The sequence below is a fragment of the Sardina pilchardus genome, chromosome 4 (assembly GCF_963854185.1).
Source record: "Sardina pilchardus chromosome 4, fSarPil1.1, whole genome shotgun sequence".
Taxonomy (NCBI): domain Eukaryota; kingdom Metazoa; phylum Chordata; class Actinopteri; order Clupeiformes; family Clupeidae; genus Sardina; species Sardina pilchardus.
The window spans coordinates 19,431,179-19,453,902 of NC_084997.1; the positions used below are offsets into that span (position 1 = coordinate 19,431,179).

Here is a 22,724-nt window from a genome sequence, read left to right on the forward strand (position 1 = left end):
ACCCCCTCTTCTGTGGTGTAGGCTTTACAGGGCCTATAGAGGAGTTGTGTGAGGAATACTAGAGTCACGGCTCAAAAGAGAATAACAAAGAGTCATCGCTATAGCCATGTCAGAAAACATTTCGTGCACCTCAGGTTATGCTTTGGAGGATGTGCTTTGTTTACCGTTAGCACCTCTGGCTAACGGCGAAGAAAAAAGTCCTTTGTTGTTGTTTTTTTTTTTGCTGGCCGTGCTGGTCTGAAAACGGAGGGCTTGGATGTATGCCCTCACGTCGGGGTGAGTCGGAGACACACACTCGCCACACTGTCCGAGCCTCCTGAGGCGGAACGGCAGCTTCAGTGGCGGCAGCGGAGGCCGTGGCGGCCGTGCAGAAAGAAAAACGAAACAGGGAGAGAGAGAGAGAGAGAGGGAGAAGAAGGGAAAAAAAACGTAACGCACGGAGGCCTCTGACAGTCCTCTGCCGCTCCACTGGCTCTCTCCCCTTAACGAGCGCTAACGAGCAGGAGAGGAGGGGAAAGAGGAGCTTAATTGCTGCAATTAGGCCGTGTTTGTTTGCGTCTGTGCTTCAGTGCTCTTCCTGTGTATTCAGTACCCCCACCCCCACCGTTCCCCCAGCGACAAGCACCATCTCCACCTAAAAACGCTGAGAGGAGATTCCAGCGCAGGGCCAGGGCTGTTTATCCCCCCGAAGCCACCGGGTCTCACTTGGGCATAATAGGTCACGGCCAGCGGCCAGCTCTGTGGCGTTTCCTGCCCGCCGGTGAAAAGATAGAGAAAACAGAGGCTGCCGCTCTGTTGTTGTGGCCTAATCAGCGTTGCACAAAAGCTGGGTCCGATTGATTGAATAGCCATATTTGTTGTGAAGGGGAATTTTGTGGTTGGCATCATCAGTCCTCATCTACCACATGCTGATAAGTCCTTTTGTTGCGTTCAATAGCATTAGCTGTGTTACCTTCATCTTAGCAAAATCTTCATAATGTTTTCCTTGTGTCCACTTTAACTTTCACACATAATTAAATGTTAATTCAAATGTTAATTTTGCTATTCATGCTATTTACGCTATTTGCTACTTATCTGTGTGACATCTTTCGGCTTGTTGACAGCTTTAGAGCTTTTTTCAATCGTTTTTGTACAGCATGTTGGTGGACATGTCAGCTTAATAGTGGTCTCTAAGCGACTATGTGATGACAGTAGCTGACATCAGCTATCACTGTGCAGCGAGCGAGTGAGGCTGAGCGAGTGTGACTCGTGGAGGAGTGAGCGAGGCCGTGAGGGGTGGGATGAGAAGGGAAGTGGTGTGATAACCTCTTGTTTACGGGATGTGTAATCGCGGCGGTCACAACGGCCAGGAAGGCCTTGAGAACAGTTGGCGGCCAATCACAGCGAGTCCAGCTGCAATCGGTCTCGGCATGGGAACACACCCGATAGCAAAACAAAGCGAATTATATCACAAAACAAAAACACGCATTCCGTTCCATCTCACATTATCACTGCGAAATGTATTTTTGCCACAAAGCACATTCATCTGAACTGGACAATGTTTACTGTTGCTGTAAAACCTTTTGTAAACATTATGTTGTCACTGTGCTTCAGGAGTTCTGACATTCCTCTGCATGCGTCAACATAAATAAAACATCTCTCACAGTAACAATTGGTAAAATTCCAAACAGAATACAGTGGATTGGGTGAAATATCCTCCCTTTTCTGCCTAAAAAACTTGAGACACACCTGCTCATTGGTTTAATGGTTATTTGCATAGACAAACTATGGCAGTGCTGGCAGCATCATGCAAACATCGTATCCCAGCTCTGTGCAAATGCCTTCCAGGAATTCCACGGTATCTTGATTAGCATTGGTGTTTTTTTTTTATTCCATTAAGTGTGTTGCCAAATTTGAGCTTCTCCTATTTAAATATCAAAGTTCCCAGACGCACCATACACCACATTCCGGTTCACTTACATGCGTGTCTTGGGGTTTTTTGGAAAATAGACTAGATTGTGTAAACAGACAGAACTGTACACTATCTACATGAATCTTAATTCTATTATATTCTTCCCCTTATCCATAGATATGGGGGAATATGCAGAATGCTATTTTATCATTTCACAAATATAGGCAATGTAGCACACCCACCTACATATACTGTACTTATACATACACCTATACAAATACATCCATACAGTACATATATACATATAATGTCCACTCAGAGGAGAGACCCAGCTGTTTCCACTTCTCCTCCATTGGCGCAGAGATAGTGTGTCATATGTTTATGCTGTATGTCTTAATGCAAATGTGTAAAGTCGTCCATTTTGTACCTTGTTTTTAGGTGAGTTCAGACATATGAAGACTTTTTTTTACAAAAAAAAGTAACTAAAAAGAAAAGCATGCTAGGAACCTGACACCTGGCGTCTTGTATAGATATTTCACAACAGTTACACCTCGTAGGCTTTTAGTTCAGCAAGGCATGGAGTCATTGATTTACAGAGGGTTTCAGGCAACTGACTACAGGCGATAAGTTTCCTCCCTCAACTCTCTCCTTCGTCCTAGAGCACAGAACGAGAGGGGGGGGGAGGGAGAGAAAGAGTGAAAGAGAGAGGGAGAAAAGGAGAGAAAGAGCAGGTGGCTGGGCTGAAGCCTGAGAGTCAGTGGTGACTGAATGGGAGGAATGTATTAGGTGTGTTTAGATGGAGGGAAGATACTCCCATATCTCTCTCCAAGGAGGCTGGAGAGAAAAATGTTTTCTTTCTCTTTCTTTCTTTCTTTCTTTCTCTCTCTCCCTTTGCGCTTCTTCTCATTGTTCTCGTGCCGGTCTTCCTCCTGTAGCTCAGGCCAGTGTCGTAGATAATCAGCCAATCCCACTCCCTGGCCAGCAGAGAAGCAGAAGAGAACAGCGTGTTAAAACACGGCGAAAAAAGAACAAGGGTCGACTTAAACCTGGGAATAATAACACATGCTTAGAGAAGACAGAACCGAAAAAAAGACAGAAAGACTTACAGGAGAGAATATATATATATACATATATATATATAAGGAGGGGAGAAGAGCTTTGGGGGAAAAGTGTGAAGCTTAGGGGAAAAGGACAATGAAAAATGGAAGAGATGAAAAATGGAAACAGGGGATAAAGCAAGTCGATAAACTGAGGTGACAAGATAAACTGATGTGACAAGACAAGACGGAGTAAAAAGGAGACGAGAGGAGATGGTGGGAACAAATGGAAAACAAATCTGGGAGAGGAGCATCAGTGCTCGCGGGCGCCTGGGGCTCTCTCTGTCACAAGGCACTTTCAGGTTTGACAAGTTTTTCCCTCCAAAGCGGCACCACCCCACGCAAAAAAACAAATACAGACAAATGCATTCAAACCGTTGACAAACACACACACACACACACACACACACACACACACACACATACACACACACCACACAAACACACACACACACACAAACTAGAATGCCTTGTGCCAAGCTAGTGTCAATTGAACTGTATCCACTGCAAATAGTTCACCTCAACTGTCATTAACCAAAGTGTTAGGTAACACTTGCTTCATTGCGATAAACCAAACCAAACCAAACCAAACCCCATATTGGCTAAATAGATCGTTAGAAAGCATACAATAAAGCATCGCCATAACATAAACTAGTACAAGACTGACTCAATCAGTCTTAAGACTTATGCTTAAGGGATGTTTCTGGCAAAACTGCTAATTCTCAAAAGTCAGGAGTTAAAGGTCAGAGGTTAAGTAGGAGGTGAGCAGACACACGCACGCACACACGAAAGCACACACACACACACACACACACACACACACGCACACACGCGCACACGCACGCACACACACACACACACACACACACACACACACACACACACACGCACACACGCACACACACACACAAAAGTACAGAGGAGCAGTTCACCCATGCAAGCTGTGCAGGTGTTGACTCATTCAACTAAAGCTGTATAGATCCACCTAATTGAAGGCCGGGAGTAGGGGGGGGGGGGGTCCTCTAAGAAAATGACTCATGTGATTAACATAGGCAGCCAGCCAGACACCCTCAAGGTCCGCTAGCTCTGCGCTCGCGGAGTGGGGAAAACACTACCTTATTTGGCCTGGCTCCAAAATCACAATGCATGCGTCTCTATCACCAGCCCAGGATGAAAGAACAGCGATCCTTTTTGCCCCCAACTCAGCCTACCAAAAGCCTTTTGAAGCGGAAGCCAAGCAAGCCCAAAGGGAGTCTGTCCATTCCTGCCGTAGTATTTATTTCCAGGACTGCAATCTCGTGTTCACTGGTAATGCACTTACAATGCATTCTAAGAGCAGAAGAAGTGCATTGCGATGCATATTTTGGCCTACAATAAAGCAAATATGTGGCCTTTGATGAGGAGATGTCAGCGTGTGGTAGAATCAGGGCCTCTGAACGGTGTCACCGGCTGGGGGTCCTGCAGATACCCTGAAAGAGAGAGAGAGAGAGAGAGAGAGAGGCAGAGAGAGAGGGAGAGAGAGGCTGGCGATGTGAACTTTAGATAAAGTGTTGAATTGGGTATTGTCTCGGCCATATGCAAACAGCGGCCAACCGGGCTTCGCTTTCCATCTGGGAGGGTCGCCAGTCAGTCTCTGAACTCATGCCATCCATCAGGGGCACCGGCAAGAGGAGAGATCATGTTATTGTTTTTGTTCACTGTTGCTCCGTGTGTGTGTGTGTGAGAGAGAGAGAGAGAGTGTGTGTGTGTGTGTGTGTGTGAGAGAGAGAGAGAGAGAGAGGCCATGGATCCATGTCACATGCTAGATAACTGGTTGAGGGGTGTCGGGGGGCTGAGATGTGACGAGCGGGCGGTATCACGTGTCTGCTGGATAGACATGGCAGGGTGAGGGCCAGTTCCTTCCTTCCTATATGGCCGGTGGGCTGAGCACGCAGCTATACAGGGTTGCATAACTCGACCCAATCCATCCACACGCACTTATACAATCGCTATCAGTGCCATGCACACACATGAACAAAGATGAGACACACACACACACACACACACAACACACACACACACACACAGAGTCATACTCACAGTCATACACACACACACACACATGCCTACAAAGATGCACACAAACATTAAAGATCTGTAAACATTCTCTCTTTCTCTCTCTATCTCTCTCTCTCTCTCTCTCTCACACACAGACACACACACACACACACACACACACACACACACACACGTACAGCACACCCACACAAGTAATCTCCATTTCACAAACACAGATACACACGCAGGCACACACACACAAATACACAAGCTCCGTGCTTAATCAGGGAACATGCAGATGAATCCCTTGTCTGTTTTTTTTCTAAGTCAAATGTCCGTGGGAAGAGTTGTGAGTTTGTTATTTTCCCAGGACATGAGGATGTGATATGACACCGCAGGAGGTAGACAGAGTGAGAGAGAGAGAGAGAGAGAGAGAGAGAGAGAGAGAGAGAGAGTAGGAGAAAAGGTGAGGTAAAAATGTGAAGTGGCACCATCACATTTAACTGTACCGTCAACTGTTCTAAGCGATTTCGTACCCGTACCCACTTTTTGCTACATTAACAGAATGCCTCCCTATGACCCTCTAGCTCTCCATGTTGTGAGTACGCCATTAAAGAAAACAGCTTTTTGTACACAGCCCTGGCTCTGTGGACTGGAAACAAATAAAGTGGAGCAAGCCTGTTCCCCAAAAACATAACAAAACAGTTGCAGCCAATCACAGGGAGATAGAAAACGCCAGGGGAGTTCTCTGTCTTTCTCTCTGTTGTTTTGTAGGTGTTTGGTTCAAATATCAACGGCTGTGACGTGATACAGAATCACTGATGGCCATCTTTAAGACCACTACTTGTCCATCCCTACCAAGCAGTAGGCTCAGTTCTCATACGTATGTTTCAAGCAGACACATCCATAGGCATTACATAATAACTCTATTGTACATCTCTGGACCGCAAATATCTCCTAGTTGAACTTTGAATATGTCCACCACCGCAATGTATATCACACATGTTCCCACAAGACAACTCTCAACCAATAACATCCTGAGTTCTAGTTTCAGACCAGTCCACTTTTCTCTGAGCTCATTCAAAGACAGACTGCCTTATCATGATTAAAGCTATTAAGACAACTCTATACTGCACTTCCTGCCCTTTATTAGAGTGGTTAGAGGAGGATACTTGAAAGCCATTTTGGCATCGATACCAATGACTGTTCATCAATGGCATTGTCGCTTTTGGCGAAGCGTGTCGGAACAACAAAATGACACCTCGCCCCTTTGTAGCTTGTTTTTAACCACAAAATTGAACAACCGCCTATAAAAAGCATCTGGAAGGAATGCAACCCCGGGTTTACTAGCTACCTGGCTCTCGTCTGAAGCACTGCAAAAGGGGAAGGGGGGTGGGGGGCTTGGCTTAGATGGCAGGTTTCTCTGCCGATGACCTGGTTTAGCCTCTGAACAGTACCCCGCGCTCTCAAGTGCACGGGCATCGAGTTGTATGCACTTGTGTGCGATAAGCACAACCAGCACAGCCATGATCATATACGCTAACAGCTAACAGTGCTCACTCAACGTCGTTCTGTTGATCAGATAGGCCGTTTAAAGCAGCACAACCAGCCAAGTGTCTGACTGTAGTCAGTATCCTTATCCTTACCTAGCCTCTGGCTATTAACTGTAAGCACATACAGAGAGAAGAAAAGGACAAGGAGAGTGGGGTAGATCAGGGGGTAGGGGGTGGAGGGGAAGGTGTGTGTGTGTGTGGGCGGGGGGGGGGGGTAGTAGAGCTTTGCAGATGTCTGAGTGTGGTAATTACCCCTCGTATAGAGTTACACAACTAAAGTAGTGACGCCACTGGAGGAGACCCGGCTGAATAGGGGGGGGGGGGGGGGGCGCTCGGATGGGTTACCTCCAGGATGGGTGTGTCCAGGGAGGGGTCGCGGGCCCTGGAGGGCGTAGTTAATGTTACCACCACACACCTGAGAGACACACACGCACACACACACACACACACACACGGACACACACGCACACATACACACACACACACACACACACACAGACACACACACCACGCACGCACAGTCTGAGCCAGCGATGCAAACACATTATCCCTTTATGCATAGCATGCCAGCAGACACATTCCTTGGGCAATGAAAACCTTCGCTAAAAGCTTAGCAGCCATCCCGATATGTGAATATTCACAGATAGTTAGACTACCGGAAACTATCTGAGTGAAGGAATGTAAGTAGGCTATTTGTGAATGGATTTAGCACAATCAAAATTCAAATTGCAGAGTGCAGTTTATGAATGTCATGATAGATTTCAGCACATCAATGCTTATTTACCACTCTTATGAAGGTGTCACACATTGGAAATATGATAAGGCGGCACTGTTTTGTTCCACAATGTCACTATCATTATATGTTACCGACTCCATCAACACTCTCCACTATGTGATAGTATTCATGGCAATGGCATGATTCACAAATACCAGGCTCAACAGACGATATTTTCTTAATGGCTGTTTAGTCCTCGGTAACCTTTCCTGCTGTCGTGCCAGTACATGCTTCCTGTTTCCACTCTGACATGAAGCACTCCTCCACATAACCTTCATCCCTGGGGACCCCCCGCTCCCCTTCCTACCCCCGACCCTTGCCCCCACCTACTAATTGTACCCCAAATTCCATGAATTGAACACACACACACACACGTACTCTCTCTCCTCTCTCACTCACACACACACACACACACACACACACACACACACACACACACACACACACACACACACTTTCACACTCACACTCACACAATTGCATGCCCAACAGTTCTCCCCTTTTTCCTCGTTGCTGACCCCCCCCCCCCCCCCCCCCCCCCCCCCAAAATAAAACCCCCCTGTCATGGGGCGCGTTAATTACACGGAGTACAATTTCACAGCAATGTGGCCAAAGGCATGAACTTCTTACACCACTTAGACATTCTCTCTCTCTCTCTCTCTCTCTCTTCTTTCTCACTCTTTTGATCTCATTCTCCACCCCTTCCTCTTTCTGCCATCTTTTAGCCTTATCTCAGTCGAGAAGTTAGACGAGAATCTGATTATGTGTGGCGATGGTACAGTAGCACACGTGCCGATACGATCTTTCCTTGGCCTCGCGTAAACGCGGCGCTTCTGGCTTCACCGATCGAGACGCTATCTCCTCTGCCGAAACGTCATGCCATAAAGCCTCACTTTGATGGCTCTCTCAATTCACATGTTCTTAATCATGTGAGCAATACAGAAATGAAACTCCTCAATCTCACTATGTAAAGGCTTATTTTTTAATACCATCTTCAAATAGGCAAGTTGTTGCAGTTGATAAGTTGCACTATGTCCTAACCAGATGTGATGCGAGCAAACATAAGTGATAAAATCCATTTAATTACATTGTTTTCAATAGGAGTGTCCTGACTGCATCAACACAACCAACACAATGCAAAACGACATTTCGAGATAACTTTTATCACGCGTGGCTCTGCTATTTTGAATGAGACATATGACGCAATAGAAGGCCATATTTAACGGATTCAGTGTAGACAGATAACATTGATCACCCGCTCAGATCGTGTTAGGACACAGTGTTAGATAACGTGAAACCCTGATGATATGATCTTATGGCTCATAAATTAGTTCAGGTAAAAAGATGGTATCATAACATTCTCAAACTTTAACCTAAAAAAAAAAAAGATTCAGCCTCATGGAACCTGAATGATGTGATGTTGTCTGTGTGGGTGTGTCTCAGCATGTCCTACTGATATGGGACAATTGCACTGTCTGTTGTCACATTGTGATGAAACATTCATGTGACTGTGAGCAAATATGCGATTGAGTATTCGAGCCAAAAGCTTGTGTGGTTTTGTGTTAGCGTCGAATGAATCAAGATATTCAAAAAGCGATAAGGTTAACCAAGTATACTCCACATTGCAGACAAAAATGCGACAAGTTATGGTTAGGTATTTTAAAACCATAATTCCATTTTTATTCCATAATTCACAATTATGTGGATGATAAAAGTTGGGTTTTTGAGTATGTTTGAGGATAGAACCTTGAATAGGTTTTCGTTCCATCCAAACACGTCACCATTGCACAAATGACTTTTGTGTGGTATGTGTGTTGCCTCTTCTGATCTATTTTCAAGATTGCTGGCTAAGAGCAAAGTTTACAACACCTTGTCCGTGTGATTCAACAGATTGGAAAGATTTAAGAAGTTATAAGTCCTCATCTGTTGGTGTACAGTTTATTTGATTGGGCTGTTTTTGTTGTTGTTGTTGATGATGACTAAAAACTTGGTAGACCGGGGGGGGTGTTCTGTACAGTAGAGGTATGCAAATTTGGCGGTGAAGCTGCTGACTGACTGCTGTGGCTATGTGGAGAGTTTCCTGTCGTGCAGGCTGATCCAGTCTTCAGCTTGGTCCAAATGACAGCCTATTGATGTGTCTGCCCTCTGTTTATGCAACGAGAGGCAGGCTGCAATCACAATGCTACAATTTTCTGTCCCCACATAGCAAGGATGACTGCATAGCGTCACAGTCAATGACTGGTTTTGTGCATTGCTTTCCACAACATCTGCTCAAGATCACCTCAAAATGTATTTAGTCATAGGTCTATAAACACAAAATTTTTTAAAAAATGTAAAAAATAAAAAATAAATCCCTGAGAAAAATGTATTATTGAGGAGAGAATGCTGTTAAATTTTGTCTTAAACCATAGTTGTTTATGACATACCATTCCGATAATTATGTGTTCATGGTAACACTCAAAAACATACACATTGTCACTTCCATACATGGGGAGACTTTGTGCCTTAGCTGTCATTATTTGTATGTGACATTTCTCGGATGATTGCAGGTATTACTGCAGGTATTCCAGAGATGTTGAAAATCACCTGAGTGATTTTGCTTTTCTGGAGCAAACAGAATTCCACCATCCATGCCCCTGTGTCTCCGAGAGTGAGTGGGCTATTGCCTCCTCCGGCATGCCAGGATGGCTCCATGGAGCTGGAAGCTATCACCCTCCACACTGGGCTTATGCAAGACTAGTACTAAATGTGAAGCATTCCAGCTCTCCCTTACAAGCTAAAATGCAGTAAATTACTAAGGATTGTCTGTGTGTGTGTGTGTGTGTGTGTGTGTGTGTGTGTGTGTGTGTGTGTGTGTGTGTGTGTGTGTGTGTGTGTGTGTGCGTGTGTGTGCGTGTGCGTGTGTGTGTGTGAGAGAAAGAGAGAAGAAAGATGGTTAGTGGTAGATACTGTAGAAGTGAAAAGGATTCTCTGTTCGCAGGCCATAAAACAAGCAGGAAATGTTTGTTTATTGTGAGTTGTGTGGTGGGGTGGGATTGGGGTTGAGTGGAGACAGGGACTTGTAGCATAGCTAACAGGAAACAACGGAGGCAAACAGCAGGAACATTCAAAAGCCATATTAACAACAGCTTGTTGTTTGAATGAGGTTATAATATAATTTGATGAGGAAAATGAGAAGAGTATTAAATCGATAAGTAGACTGTGTTTAAAAAAAAGGAAATTGAGTGATGGGACAGAAGACTGAAAGAGAGCAAGAAGAAGATAGGGAGAAGAACATTGTCAGAATAGCCAACATTCCTTAGGATATTCTCCCCTTTGGCAATAACATTATCCATCTGAAACTCAGTGGCTGTTTGGATACAGTAGATGTGTTAAATGGAAACAGATTGTGTGTGTTGGTGTGTGTGTGTGTGCGTGCGTGCGTGCGTGCGTGCGTGTGTGCACGCACGCGCATTTGCCTGCGTGCCTGCCCTGCAATCTTTTGTAGGTATACTCTGATCATAAACTAATTTATTTTCAAGCTGAACAAAGCCTTTATCTCAGACAGTGTTACCAGTGTTAATGGTGAAAGAACCATCGAGTTGTGCAACTGAACACCTGTTCCCTGAGTTATGTGCGCATTTAAAGACATTCAAATACCAAGAATTCTTCCTTGAAATATAAACATTTGAATAAATAATAGCCCTTGAACATTTGTCAGTGTGTCATAAACTCACACCTTTCGTTGATACAAGACAAAGCAAGTCTGCACTTGTTGTAACTGTGTGGTTTGGCATTAGAACAATGTACGCCTATAATCTCATCATTTAATCTGACATATAACTGTTCCCTCTCAGCATTAATCATACCTGAATGTTACTGTATAATGGAAATTAAATTAAATCTAAACCCCAGTTATTATGTTGTACATTACTCATGTGAAGTTCACAACTTGAAAACCATAATTTCTCTTGTATTTGGACATGGCTCGTGTACAAGCATCATAAAAGCCAAAAGCAGTCACAGTGTTATTTAAACACTACACTCAAACAAAACAAAGGTGCTGTCCCTATCTGGACACATATTGTGTAACACATTTTTTAAAAAAGGAAACAACACATACTGTGTTGTCCCTATCTGGACACAGAGATGTGTTAAAAACAACGCAAATTGTGTTGTTTTCAACACATTCTATTTAAGAGTGTAGCCCGAGTCTGAAATGCTTCGGTGGATGCCTGTGGATGCAATGGAACAAATGCCTTCTCAGTTCTCATCAACCTGTTTTGCTTTCTCTCTCTTGTGTTGCAGGAGGACAATGAGATCCCCTCCACGCTCCTCACGAGGGACCCTGCGTCCACCACTGCCTCTATCCGTGACATCCAGGAGAACATGTCGGCGCACGCGCCCACTCCGAGCGTCGACCGCAACCACTCCCACGAGGAGGGCCTGCAGACCATCAGCCTCACCTCCGACGAGGACGACGACGAGGCCGTGGGGGGAGGGGCGACGGCCGCCGGGAGCCACCTGTCCAGCCCCCGCGGCGGCGAGGCCGGGAGCGAGCTGGCCCTGGAGGAGGAGGACGACGACGGCCTGCCGTCACTGGGCTCCGAGCGTCTGGAGCGCTCTCGGGCAGACAAGCTGAAGCGCTCCAGCCTGAAGAAGGTGGACAGCCTGAAGAAGGCCTTCTCGCGCCAGAGCATCGAGAAGAAGATCAACAAGATCGTGCCGCCTGAGCGCCGCGAGAAGATCAAGAAGAGCTTCACGCCCAACCACCCCAAGAGCCCCACCGCCAAGAGCTCGTCCTTCCGCGTCTCCCCCATGACCTTCAACGTCAAGAAGGTGCGCGACGGGGCCGCCGGCGACGCCGAGGCCGAGGCCGCGCTGCCCGAAGACCACGTGGAGGTGCCGTCGCTGGGGGGGCCCGACGGCGAGCTGCCCCTGGCCGAGGTGCACTCCCTGGACGAGAAGGAGCAGCCCGTCGTCCTGAGCGTGAAGACCGGGCTGTCTCCCCAGAACGGGGAGGGAGGGGTCGACGCCGACCTCTCCATGGCTACCGCGACGTTGGCCGAGGAAGAGCCCATGCCGGATCACAACGACAACGACGACGATGACGACGACGATGAAAATGACGAAGAGGAGGAGAGAGCAAGTCCGGGGACGAGTCCAGTGACCAGCCCGGTGAAGAGCACCGTGGCGTCGGCCGCCAGCCCCGTGAATACTGCCGTGGCTGTGGAACAAGCGTCTTAAATCTGTCCTTAATCTTAGGCTAACTCTCCACACTGCTTTCCCCATTAGGGTTAGTCTAATATAAACACACTCTAAAAAAAACATTCCGCTCACTATACATGGGAATTTATATAAAGCAATTAATTAGCCGTTGCCAGGTCCAATTGGAAATCTGTTGATCATCAGCCCTTCGTGCCTTAGCCAGAACCGACAAAACACTTCAAAAGCAATATTCTGATTATTTTGAGCCTGAAACAACAGACTTGTTGCCTTCCCTCAGGACTGTTGCAGTAGGCTATACAGAGTGCTATGCTGTTGGAGTCCTCTTCAGCCATTCCTCACCCTTACTAAGGACTCTCATGGATTTGGAAAAAAAAGACACTCATCTGAAATAAACAAAAGAACAGGCAGTCAGACAGCAGCACTCAGACTATCTCAGTTCCCTCACTGCGATATGAATCACTGATCAAAGGGTTCCTGACTTTGAGATTAGACTTGGATAGAATCGCGTTCCCTTTTCCCTTGATGCAGTCTGTACAATAAAGTGGACCTAGACATAAATGAAAGGTCTGCACTCACAGAGATAGATGGGATTTTTTTTTTTTTTGCTACTGTGGGAGACATGGTTACACCCTTGCCTTAGGTCTCTATGGTAACCAGTCCTTTAGCCAACAATGTCCCAATTACAGCTTCCTTAATCATGCAGGAGCACACCCACAAACAGTGACAGTCAGAGGCATGCATCCCAACACACACACACACACACACACACACAAGCCATGACCAATTCTAACAATCAATTATCAACTAACAAAAAAATTAAAAGATCATAAGTATATATACTATATGTATGTATGTATGTGTGTGTGGGGGGGCTGTTATGAGAGTGTAAAACTTTATATTTACACACACATTTAAGTGCATGCTCTACAAATGGACTCTGTGGTGAGTCATTGCGGAGTCATTTAAAGGCCTCTGGACACATCTCTGGAATTTCAGCCAAGCCATAAAGAAAAATGTCCCAACTTGTCAGTGAGTTGATTTCCGAGAAGATTCTCTCCCACTCCAGAACTCTCCCTCCACATGAAGGGACAGTTTCACACGCGTCACCAGCAATGACACAGTTGAGGTGCCCAGCGACACTTTTGTCATCTTGGCGCCGATGTCTTTGGGTCCTCGGTGGACAGGTGCACACACACACACACACACACACACACACACACACACACACACACACAGAGAACACTGGGTGAGAAGCAGAGGAGCAGGAGAGGAGCATTCCTCTTTTGACTGATCGCTTGGCACCAGCCCATGTTTCCACCGTGTGAGAGAGAGAGAGAGAGAGAGAGAGAGAGAGAGAGAAAGAGAGGTGGTGGAGGAGGAAAGGGGTAGAAGGGAGGGGAGAAGGGGGTGAAGACGGTTGAGGATGGCGGGATTGATGGCATAGTTTCCACTGAGGGGCTGGGTATACGGACGCCCCTCACGGCCTGCAGGTGTGCTGTCCCCGGGCTATACTATACTGAGACACAAATTAACCAGGAAGATGAAGGTGAGACATGAATGCAAGAGAATTGAGATTGTGTGTGAGTGTGAGTATGTGTGTGTCATGAGACTTCAGCCTCAGGCAGTTATCAATGTTGCCAATGTTCCATCCTGAAAAAAACTCTGACATTCCTATTCATAAGTCTTACTGAACTCAATAATTCCAGAAAAACAGAGGGGGTCAGTGTTTCTTCCACTCAACAATATCAATCTCAGAGTCTGAAAATAAGGGAAGGCCAGAGTAACGTGTGTTTACCTGAAGATATTACGCTCTGTGCTTTTTTTTGTAAATTTTATTTTGTCAGATGCTATGAATGGGATGGGCGTCACGAGGATCTGGCAAACAGCAAAAGTTGAAACTGTGATGAGTACTATGATGAAATTCAAGATGCTCTTTGTCATATATGTCTTGCCTGAGGCTTTTCCATGATGAGGGATGTGTGTCATTGTTGGGCGACAGGTTAAGGACACAGTAAATGGGATTTTGTTGTTGTTGTTGTTGTTGTTTGAAGAGGAGAAATACACGAGGACATGATAATTACATTATATTATATATATATATATACAAATATTTAGGAGAAATTGTACCTTCTTAGAATCTAATACAAATTGAGTGGGTTTATTAAAACATTGTCACAAATATTTTTTTTTTCTTGAAATGCTCTTGGCTGAACTGTAAAAGGGGATCATGTACTTTGGTAAGGTGTTACAATGGCAGGTAGCCTATATGACCAGAGTAGTGTAATGTCACATTAACCATGGCTATATTAGGTGTAAAGCCTTGACTGTTTGCATTTGCATTGAGAAATACGCTCATTATCCTTGATAACAATTCACATAAAGTGTTGTGTTCACTGAAGCCAAGGTTCCTTCTTTCTGTCAAAAACTCTCTCACTTGTACTGTCTCAAAGTATGGACTTGTGGTTCATCTACCGGCGCAATCAGGTAAGACAGGGTGGAAGTTTGGATGGAAGTTTTTTCCCCTCAATTTGGTATAATAGAAACAAATCCAAAATAGCTGTTGGAATTCTATCTTGCTTACATCCTATCATGTCTCTAATGAGCAGAAATGAAATCACTTTCACATCACAGCACTCTGGCAAGAGGAGGGTGTGGTTGAAGCAAACAGAGGGACGTTGGTGTTGGTGCGATTAAATCCTCATGTTCTTTTGCCATCTAGACAAAATCACTTATCGCCAAAGGACAATGACAAGTTTGTGAGTGATGACAAGTTTATGATATTCAAAATGAGGCCGCTCCTTTCTCTAGCCCATTAACAATGTACGATTTTAGCCATAATCTCATTTTAATTTCAGTTCCTGAGAATAGCCCTTTTTGACTCAGCCGAAGTCTAATTCAACCAAAATACCAAAATATATTTTAAGTAGGCTAATTAACATATTTCACTCTCTCAAGACATGTGCCAACATCTTGGGATGTTAAAGTTGAAGGCATACACATTTAAGCCTACTTTACACTGACAGACTTTGACAAGATTTGGGAAAGATTATTGAAAGATTGTAGTCTTTTAACTAATGCCCCTCATTCTAGCTTTACTCAAAACTCTACAATCTTTCAAGAATCTTTCCCAAATCTGGTCAAAGTCTGTCCGTGTAAGGTATAGGCTTTAGCTGAATCACTACCATTTTTCAGAGGCGAAGAAGTCCAGCTTCATATCTGTGCCATCAATTCATTTAAACCGGCAGATTCTAATTAGCACAACTCTCCAGCCAGATAAGAGCACCTAATGGATGAGATCACCTGTGTTGAGTGCACAGGTAGAATGAATACATGATTGTACTTTTACTTTCTGAAGACAGAGTTTACCACCTCTTGCCATTTTGTACATGCACTCCAAATGTGATGCCCTAGGAGCACTGCAAGTGGCACATCTCAATATAAGCTTGGAGCCCTATAATGACAGATTCTGGAGGTGAGCATCTTTACCTGTGCATTAAATCAGTGCAGGAGCAGCATCTAGACTTTATACATTTATACACACACACACACACACACATACATATATTTTTGGGCCATTTCAGTTTAGGCTGTACATGTATGTATGTTCAATTATTATAAAAAAGAATAATACACACATTAACTATTAGTATAAACAGCAGCTTATGTTAAACTCTTGGTTCAAATGTAAAACAGGAAGGGTGTCGCGCCAGTAACTCCAGTCCCGATGGGTGCGTCAGTTCCAAAAGTAGTACATCCAACAGTCAAAAAGAACGGAACTCGCACACCACTATAGCCGATGCTACAAAAAACATTTTTTTATTGTGTGAAAAAAATTGCTACCCAAAAAGTGTCTGCAAAACGTTTTCGGCCCTATTCAGACCATCCTCAGTGCTTGGTTCAAGTCATGAAGTGGCTACTCACTCCATGGCTGCTCTTCATGTGTCACCTTTCTTTCCAGATGAGTCCAGTCCTCTGTTCATCACAGTCCATGGCCAACAACAACTCTTTGGGCTCCTGGGCCACCACCTGGGCGTTTGTTGTTTTTGCTCTGTCCAAAATAGCGTCCTGAAAGCAGTTGAGTAACTGCCCCTTCTTCTGATCAGCGGTTTCCTCTTTTTAAATCTCACGGTGGTGGGTCACACACACAAAATGCCATCAAAACATCGCAACCAATCATTTACATGGTCTAAAATAATCAGTGTAAAAAGGACAGGTGTGCTGCGATAAAAACCCTGCGTAAAACGTCCAATTGAGTGATGGAGACTTATACTTCATTTGTTATCTAGACAAATAAAAAATACTGGAAAATACAACCTAATATGACCGCCACATGCTATTGCATACTTGAAGAAAACAAAGTCCTCAACAAGTGTGCTGTGATTTATTCAAACTCTGCTCAGTAATACAGTTACGGTCAACACGTCAACTCGCTGCTTTCTTTGTCCTTTGTTATTAATTGTGGTTCTTTCATGCCAGTGGGTAGTTCAAATGGCATTATTCATGAACTTACACTGCCATCTAGTGTAACAACATGTGTAAGAGGGTGTCAACAAAAGGTTAGGACTTAAAAAAGAACCCATGGCAGGCATATTTCCACTTTGCAAAGAACACCTCTCACACACCTTGGTCACTCAATGTACAACAATAGGATTTGACCTGCTTGAAGTTCTTGACCTGAAAATCAATGTGAAAACAGGGGACAGTTTATTTTACATTGTAAAGCAAGGGAATAGATCAAAGTAGATGTATTACTTGTCTGCTCTAAATTATATTTGGTGCTCAAGTTATGCAATTTTACCATGTGCTGTTAGGTCAAATGGACTAATTACTTTTTCTGTAAGGCAGCCTTGACTTAGACAGACTGTTCTCATTAAAATGTTGTACTTGGATCTACTAAAAGTAAAACACTATATATTTCATATTATTTCCACTTAGTTTTTCTCAGTCACTTTGGTGCATTTCTCGAATCATCATTAACGTTTGCATAACAGTTGTATTTCTGAGTATTAGTAAAAACTGCACCACCTGGTGGATTATCTGTAAAAGTGTGTATCTTGCTCAAAAGGCCTAGTCAGTGTCTGAATCCCAATCTCTCCCCTAGACCCCACACCCTGAACCCTCACTCACTTAACTGACACCAGTCGTAATTAATCAAATTTGCAAATAACAGGAATGGAACAGCACTTGTGACCTATCATTTACAGTTTTTCTCGATTGCTTTGTCCTGCTTCAGTGGTGGGAAAAAAACTTGAGGTGCTTTGTGCAACCGGGCCCTGAATCCTCTCCTGAAATGAGTAAGGCTTGAACATCTAATTAGTTTCGAGAGGTCTATTCCCAGATGTGACACTGCAGATAAGACAGGCTCCACTCCATACTGCCTATAAATTATTTGATTTCCGCGCTTAGGAATGATTCAGATAAGGAAACATAGGCTAGCCTATGTATAAATGAAGAACTCTGCACATCCAAAATCCAAAATCTTCTGCTGTTTCAGATGCTTCTCAGTAGGACTTACAGGAGAATCAATTAGGAAGGAGACTGGAGCACACTGAATACACTTGCAGTCTTTAATGGTGCAAACAAAAGAACTGACGTTTCGACACTACTGTGTCTTCTTCAGAGTTGAAGACACAGTAGTGTCGAAACGTCAGTTCTTTTGTTTGCACCATTAAAGACTGCAAGTGTATTCAGTGTGCTCCAGTCTCCTTCCTAATAGGCTAGCCTATACTTGCTCTGCCGCGAGTCATTCAGCCCGCAACATCTGGACTCATCCTGGGGATGGTAGCACCACGACCCCAACATCTCCTACTTCCACGAGGTACAGATCGATATCATGAGTGGTGAAACAAGAAGGTATGACACCCCTAACAAAGTGTTATAACAAGACATAATTTATAACGCCTATATTAGGAGCTAACGCTTGTCTTTGATAGCAGGAAGGACAGCACTACATAAATAAATAAACACTTCTTCTACATTACTAGAGGATTCACATTAAAGACTGCATCACTGCCAACCGACAAATCTACAGTGGCCCTGAAGCGCACAACACAACGGCAAATCACACAACACAACACAAAAAGAGACAACACAACAACATTAACCAAACGGAAGAGGTAGGTATCCTCGGGCCACATGAATCGTCGCTGATTGGACAAAAGAACTGGGACACGTAATGTACAGCCTGCCGAAAATCACAAGAAGAAGAAGAAGCCAGCGCGCCAGATATACAGGACGGCTAGCCAAGGGAAATTAAATGTATTGCTCAAATTGTGGAAAATCATATACACAAAAGCCAAACTATTGCAGCGAATGTGGTCGAAAGCTCCAAGAAGACGGTGGCGAGTCGCGTGACTTCATGCCAGCCTTCAAGTAATTAAACTGATTTAACGTTTATGTTAGGCTACTTTTGGATGGTGTTACGTTAGCTTAGCAGAGCAAGTTGAAGACGGATGTAGCATCTTTAGGGTTTATTTTACTATGTCACGGTTGTCTGTTCCTGGTTTCTGTTTAAGTAAAGTGCATCTCGAGTCCTGCCTTGCATTTTGGTCTTGGTTAGAATCAACCCTGACAGAATGACGAGGCCAATGCAAGACCCAGCAGGCAGGTACATTGACTTTGATTCTCCTGCTCCTTGGGTGCAACCTTGGGAGGACGTCTGCTTTGCCAGCCCCGAGGGGGATCCCTGGGATCCCTTTCGAGGATCGAGACTGGCAATCTTGTGACCTCCCAAGGACCGCTGGAGGATGATCCCCCTGGCCGAGGACGAGTGGTCGACCGAATACGAGTGTTCCCCAGTTCTGGCTCCTCCGGTTCCAGCCCCGCACTCTCCAGCGCCTCCTGTTCCATCTCCTCGCCCTCCAGTGCCGCCGGTTCCAGCCCCACGCCCTGCTCTGCCGGTTCCAGCCCCGCGCTCTCCAGCGCCTCTGAGTCACGAGCCCCCGCGCTCTCCAGCGCCTCTGAGTCACGAGCCCCCGCGCTCTCCAGCACCTCTGACTCCCGAGCCGACCCGACGCTCTGCCCTGCGGCACCCTGGCCGCCCTCCCGAGCAGTTCCGTCGCTCTGTCCGGCACCCAGGCCGTCCTCCGGAGCAGGCTAGCCAGAGGGCCCGCCCCTCACCTGTCTCTAATTATTAGTCCTGTTAGTCCCTTGTAAAGTTCACCTGTGTCTTGTTACCTTGTGTATTTAAGCCCTCCATCTTCCCTCAGACTTTGGCTCATCATTGTTGTACTGTATTTGTGTATACTATGTCACGGTTGTCTGTTCCTGGTTTCTGTTTAAGTAAAGTGCTGTTTCAAGTGTATCTGGAGTCCTGCCTTGCATTTGGGTCTTGGTTAGAATCAACCCTGACAAAATTGTCAAAAAAGAACATAATACCATGAATACCATATATGAATCTCTTGGAACATTTGATAAATTGAGTACAGTAATTGACAGTCAGGTGAAACTAGAACTTGACTAACGAAGAAAGTGTGTCACTCATCTCAGATGACCAATCAAACGGTATGTTTACAGGTGCTGTCTATGATTGTGAATGCTGTCAAACATACAGCGCCCTCCACAATTATTGGCACCCCTGGTTAAGATGCGTTAAAAGCCTTAAAATAAATACAATTTGTATTGTAGGAGCACACTCTCACACTGAAAATTGAAGAAAAATTTCAACTCAACTCAAGAGAATTTTAAGGGTGGGGAAAAAATCCCTGACTAAGAAATAATTATTCTTCATAAAATCACCTGTTCCACAATTATTGGCACCCCTCACAATTCCTAGGAAATAAATGCAATTAAAGTATTTCTGTCATTTCTACAGTAGTTTACAAAGTTGATAAGAGTATGTAGGAACATTTAATTAGTAATTCATAACATCCTGTTTCCCAGGGGTATAAATATGACGTGACACAGAGGCCATTTCTCTCCAACATGGGAAAGACAAAGGAACACACCGTTCAAGTAAGGCATGTGTGTTGCCCTTCACAAGTCAGGCAATGGCTACAAGAAAATAGCCACTCGCCTACACCTGCCCATATCTACGGTCAGAGGAATAGTTAAGAAGTTTAAAGCAACTGGAACAGTGGTAAACAAGCTTGGAAGAGGACCCAAGTTTATTTTGCCACCACGCACAGTGAGGAGGATGGTAAGAGAGATAAAAAAAAATCTCCAAAGGTCACTGTAACAGAATTGCACCAAATGGTTGCATCTTGGGGACACAGTCTCCAAAACAACCATCAGGCGCTATTTGCATGCTAACAAGTTGTTTGGGAGGCATGCACGAAAAAAACCTTTCCTGACTCAAAAATCATAAGCGCAAACGTCTGGAGTTTGCTAAGCGGTACTGGGCCTTCAACTGGGACCGTGTGCTTTGGTCAGATTAGACAAAGATAGAGCTTTTTGGCAACAAACACTCTAAGTGGGTCTGGCGTAACAAAAAGGATGAGTATGCAGAAAAGCACCTCATACCCACTGTGAAATATGGGGGAGGATCGGTGATGCTGTGGGCCTGTTTCTCTTCCAAAGGCCCTGGGAACCTTGTTAGGGTGCATGGCATTATGAATGTTTTGTAATACCAGGACATTTTAAATCAAAATCTGGTGACCTCTCTCCGAAAGCTGAAGATGGGTCGTCACTGGGTCTTTCAGCAAGATAATGAACCGAAACATATGGCTAAATCTACCCAGAAATGGTTCACCAGACACCGTATCAAGCTCCTACCATGGCCATCTCAGTCAAATGAACAAGGGCAACTGCCTGCTCGAGGAAGAGGAAGAGAAGTAAGGAATGGGTGGTGGTAGAATAGGGGGAAGAGGCCGAGCATGAAGACACCATGTTGTCCCTGATGAAATTAGGGCCACACTTATAGACCATGTCATCAACCACCGCCTCACAATGGCGGAGTCAGGTTGCAGAGTGTAGCCTAATGTGCCTGTCTTCTGTTTGCAGAGAAATGCAATGCATTGGAAGGTCATGAGACCCCTCACATCCTTGTGTTTGTAGATGAGGCTGGTTTCAACCTGGCCAAGGGCCGAAGACGTGGCCGCAATGTTATTTGTCCCAGGCCAGTGAGGGGGCAATATATGTGATTTGTGTTCCGAAAATGAGAGTGGTCTCGTAGGGCCTCACCTACAAGTCTATGTAATTGTGTGGGACAACGTCAACTTCCACCATGGCCCGCTCATCAGGGCCTGGTTCGCTGGCCATCCAAGGATGCTCATGGTCTTCCTGCCACCGTACTCTCATTTCCTGAATCCAATTGAAGAGTTTTTCTCTGCTTGGAGGTGGAGAGTATATGAGCATCACGCGCAAGTTGAAAAGGTCCCTTATCCAGGCAATGGACGCTGCGTGTGAAGACATCACAGGGGATCAGTGTAGGGGATGGTTGAGACACGCACGCAGTTTCTTTCCTCGATGCATCGCAAGGAATTACAGTTAACAAATAACAGTTGCCTGTATTGGAGACAAGTCATAAGTCATGGGTTCTCTTCACCAACGAATCAACTGTAGCGTTGGAATGTTTTGCATTGCAGTGCTGGAGAAAGAAAAACATCAGGGGCATTGCAAAACCTTGAGTGATACACCCAGTCAAGCTGCATGTCTGGGGTGGAATTTCACATAGTGACGCGGCCCGCTTATCATTTTTGATGGTGAGTGAGGAGTTAACCTACAGCAAGGGTTGGGAATAAATAATAGGCTGTAATGCAAAAAGAGATGTTATATAAAAATATGTTACTTAACCTGCAGGTATTATGGATTGAAAGTTCTACGCGGAAGAGATCCTCAAAAAATTGCTGGCCCATACTTGAGGGAATTTCCTTACACACAGATTCTTCCAAGGCAGGCTACGCTATCCTTTCTCTTTACAATGTTGCTGAGTATTAATGATTGATGAATCATTTGTCCTTCTAATTTGTTCTGTTTGGTTTGATCAGACAATGATCCCAAACACACTGCAACTAGTGTCAGAGCCTGCATTCAGAGTGAGGGGATCAACTAGGTGCCAACACCGGCAGAGTAAGTTGGCTGTCATCATAATGTAAGTAAATGTCAGAAATGTGTTTTAGTATTAGGCAAATTAATAGCATAATTCGTAGCAATAACGTGTCCGTGCAGTTCTGTTCTTTCTGTAGGTCGCCTGATCTGAACCCTATCGAGTTGGTCTGGGCTTC

At 44.9% G+C, this 22,724-nt stretch overlaps 1 protein-coding gene across 1 annotated transcript in view; it reads left to right on the forward strand.

Moving 5' to 3' along the window:
* cavin2a (caveolae associated protein 2a) overlaps positions 1-14,959 on the forward strand; it is an 18,915-nt gene extending 3,956 nt beyond the window's left edge. Inside the window, exon 2 of the mRNA XM_062534445.1 lies at positions 11,641-14,959. Coding sequence (XP_062390429.1) covers positions 11,641-12,579 — 939 coding nt within the window. The 3' untranslated portion in view covers positions 12,580-14,959. The remainder of the gene's footprint in view (positions 1-11,640) is intronic.
* Positions 14,960-22,724: the final 7,765 nt, after the last annotated feature.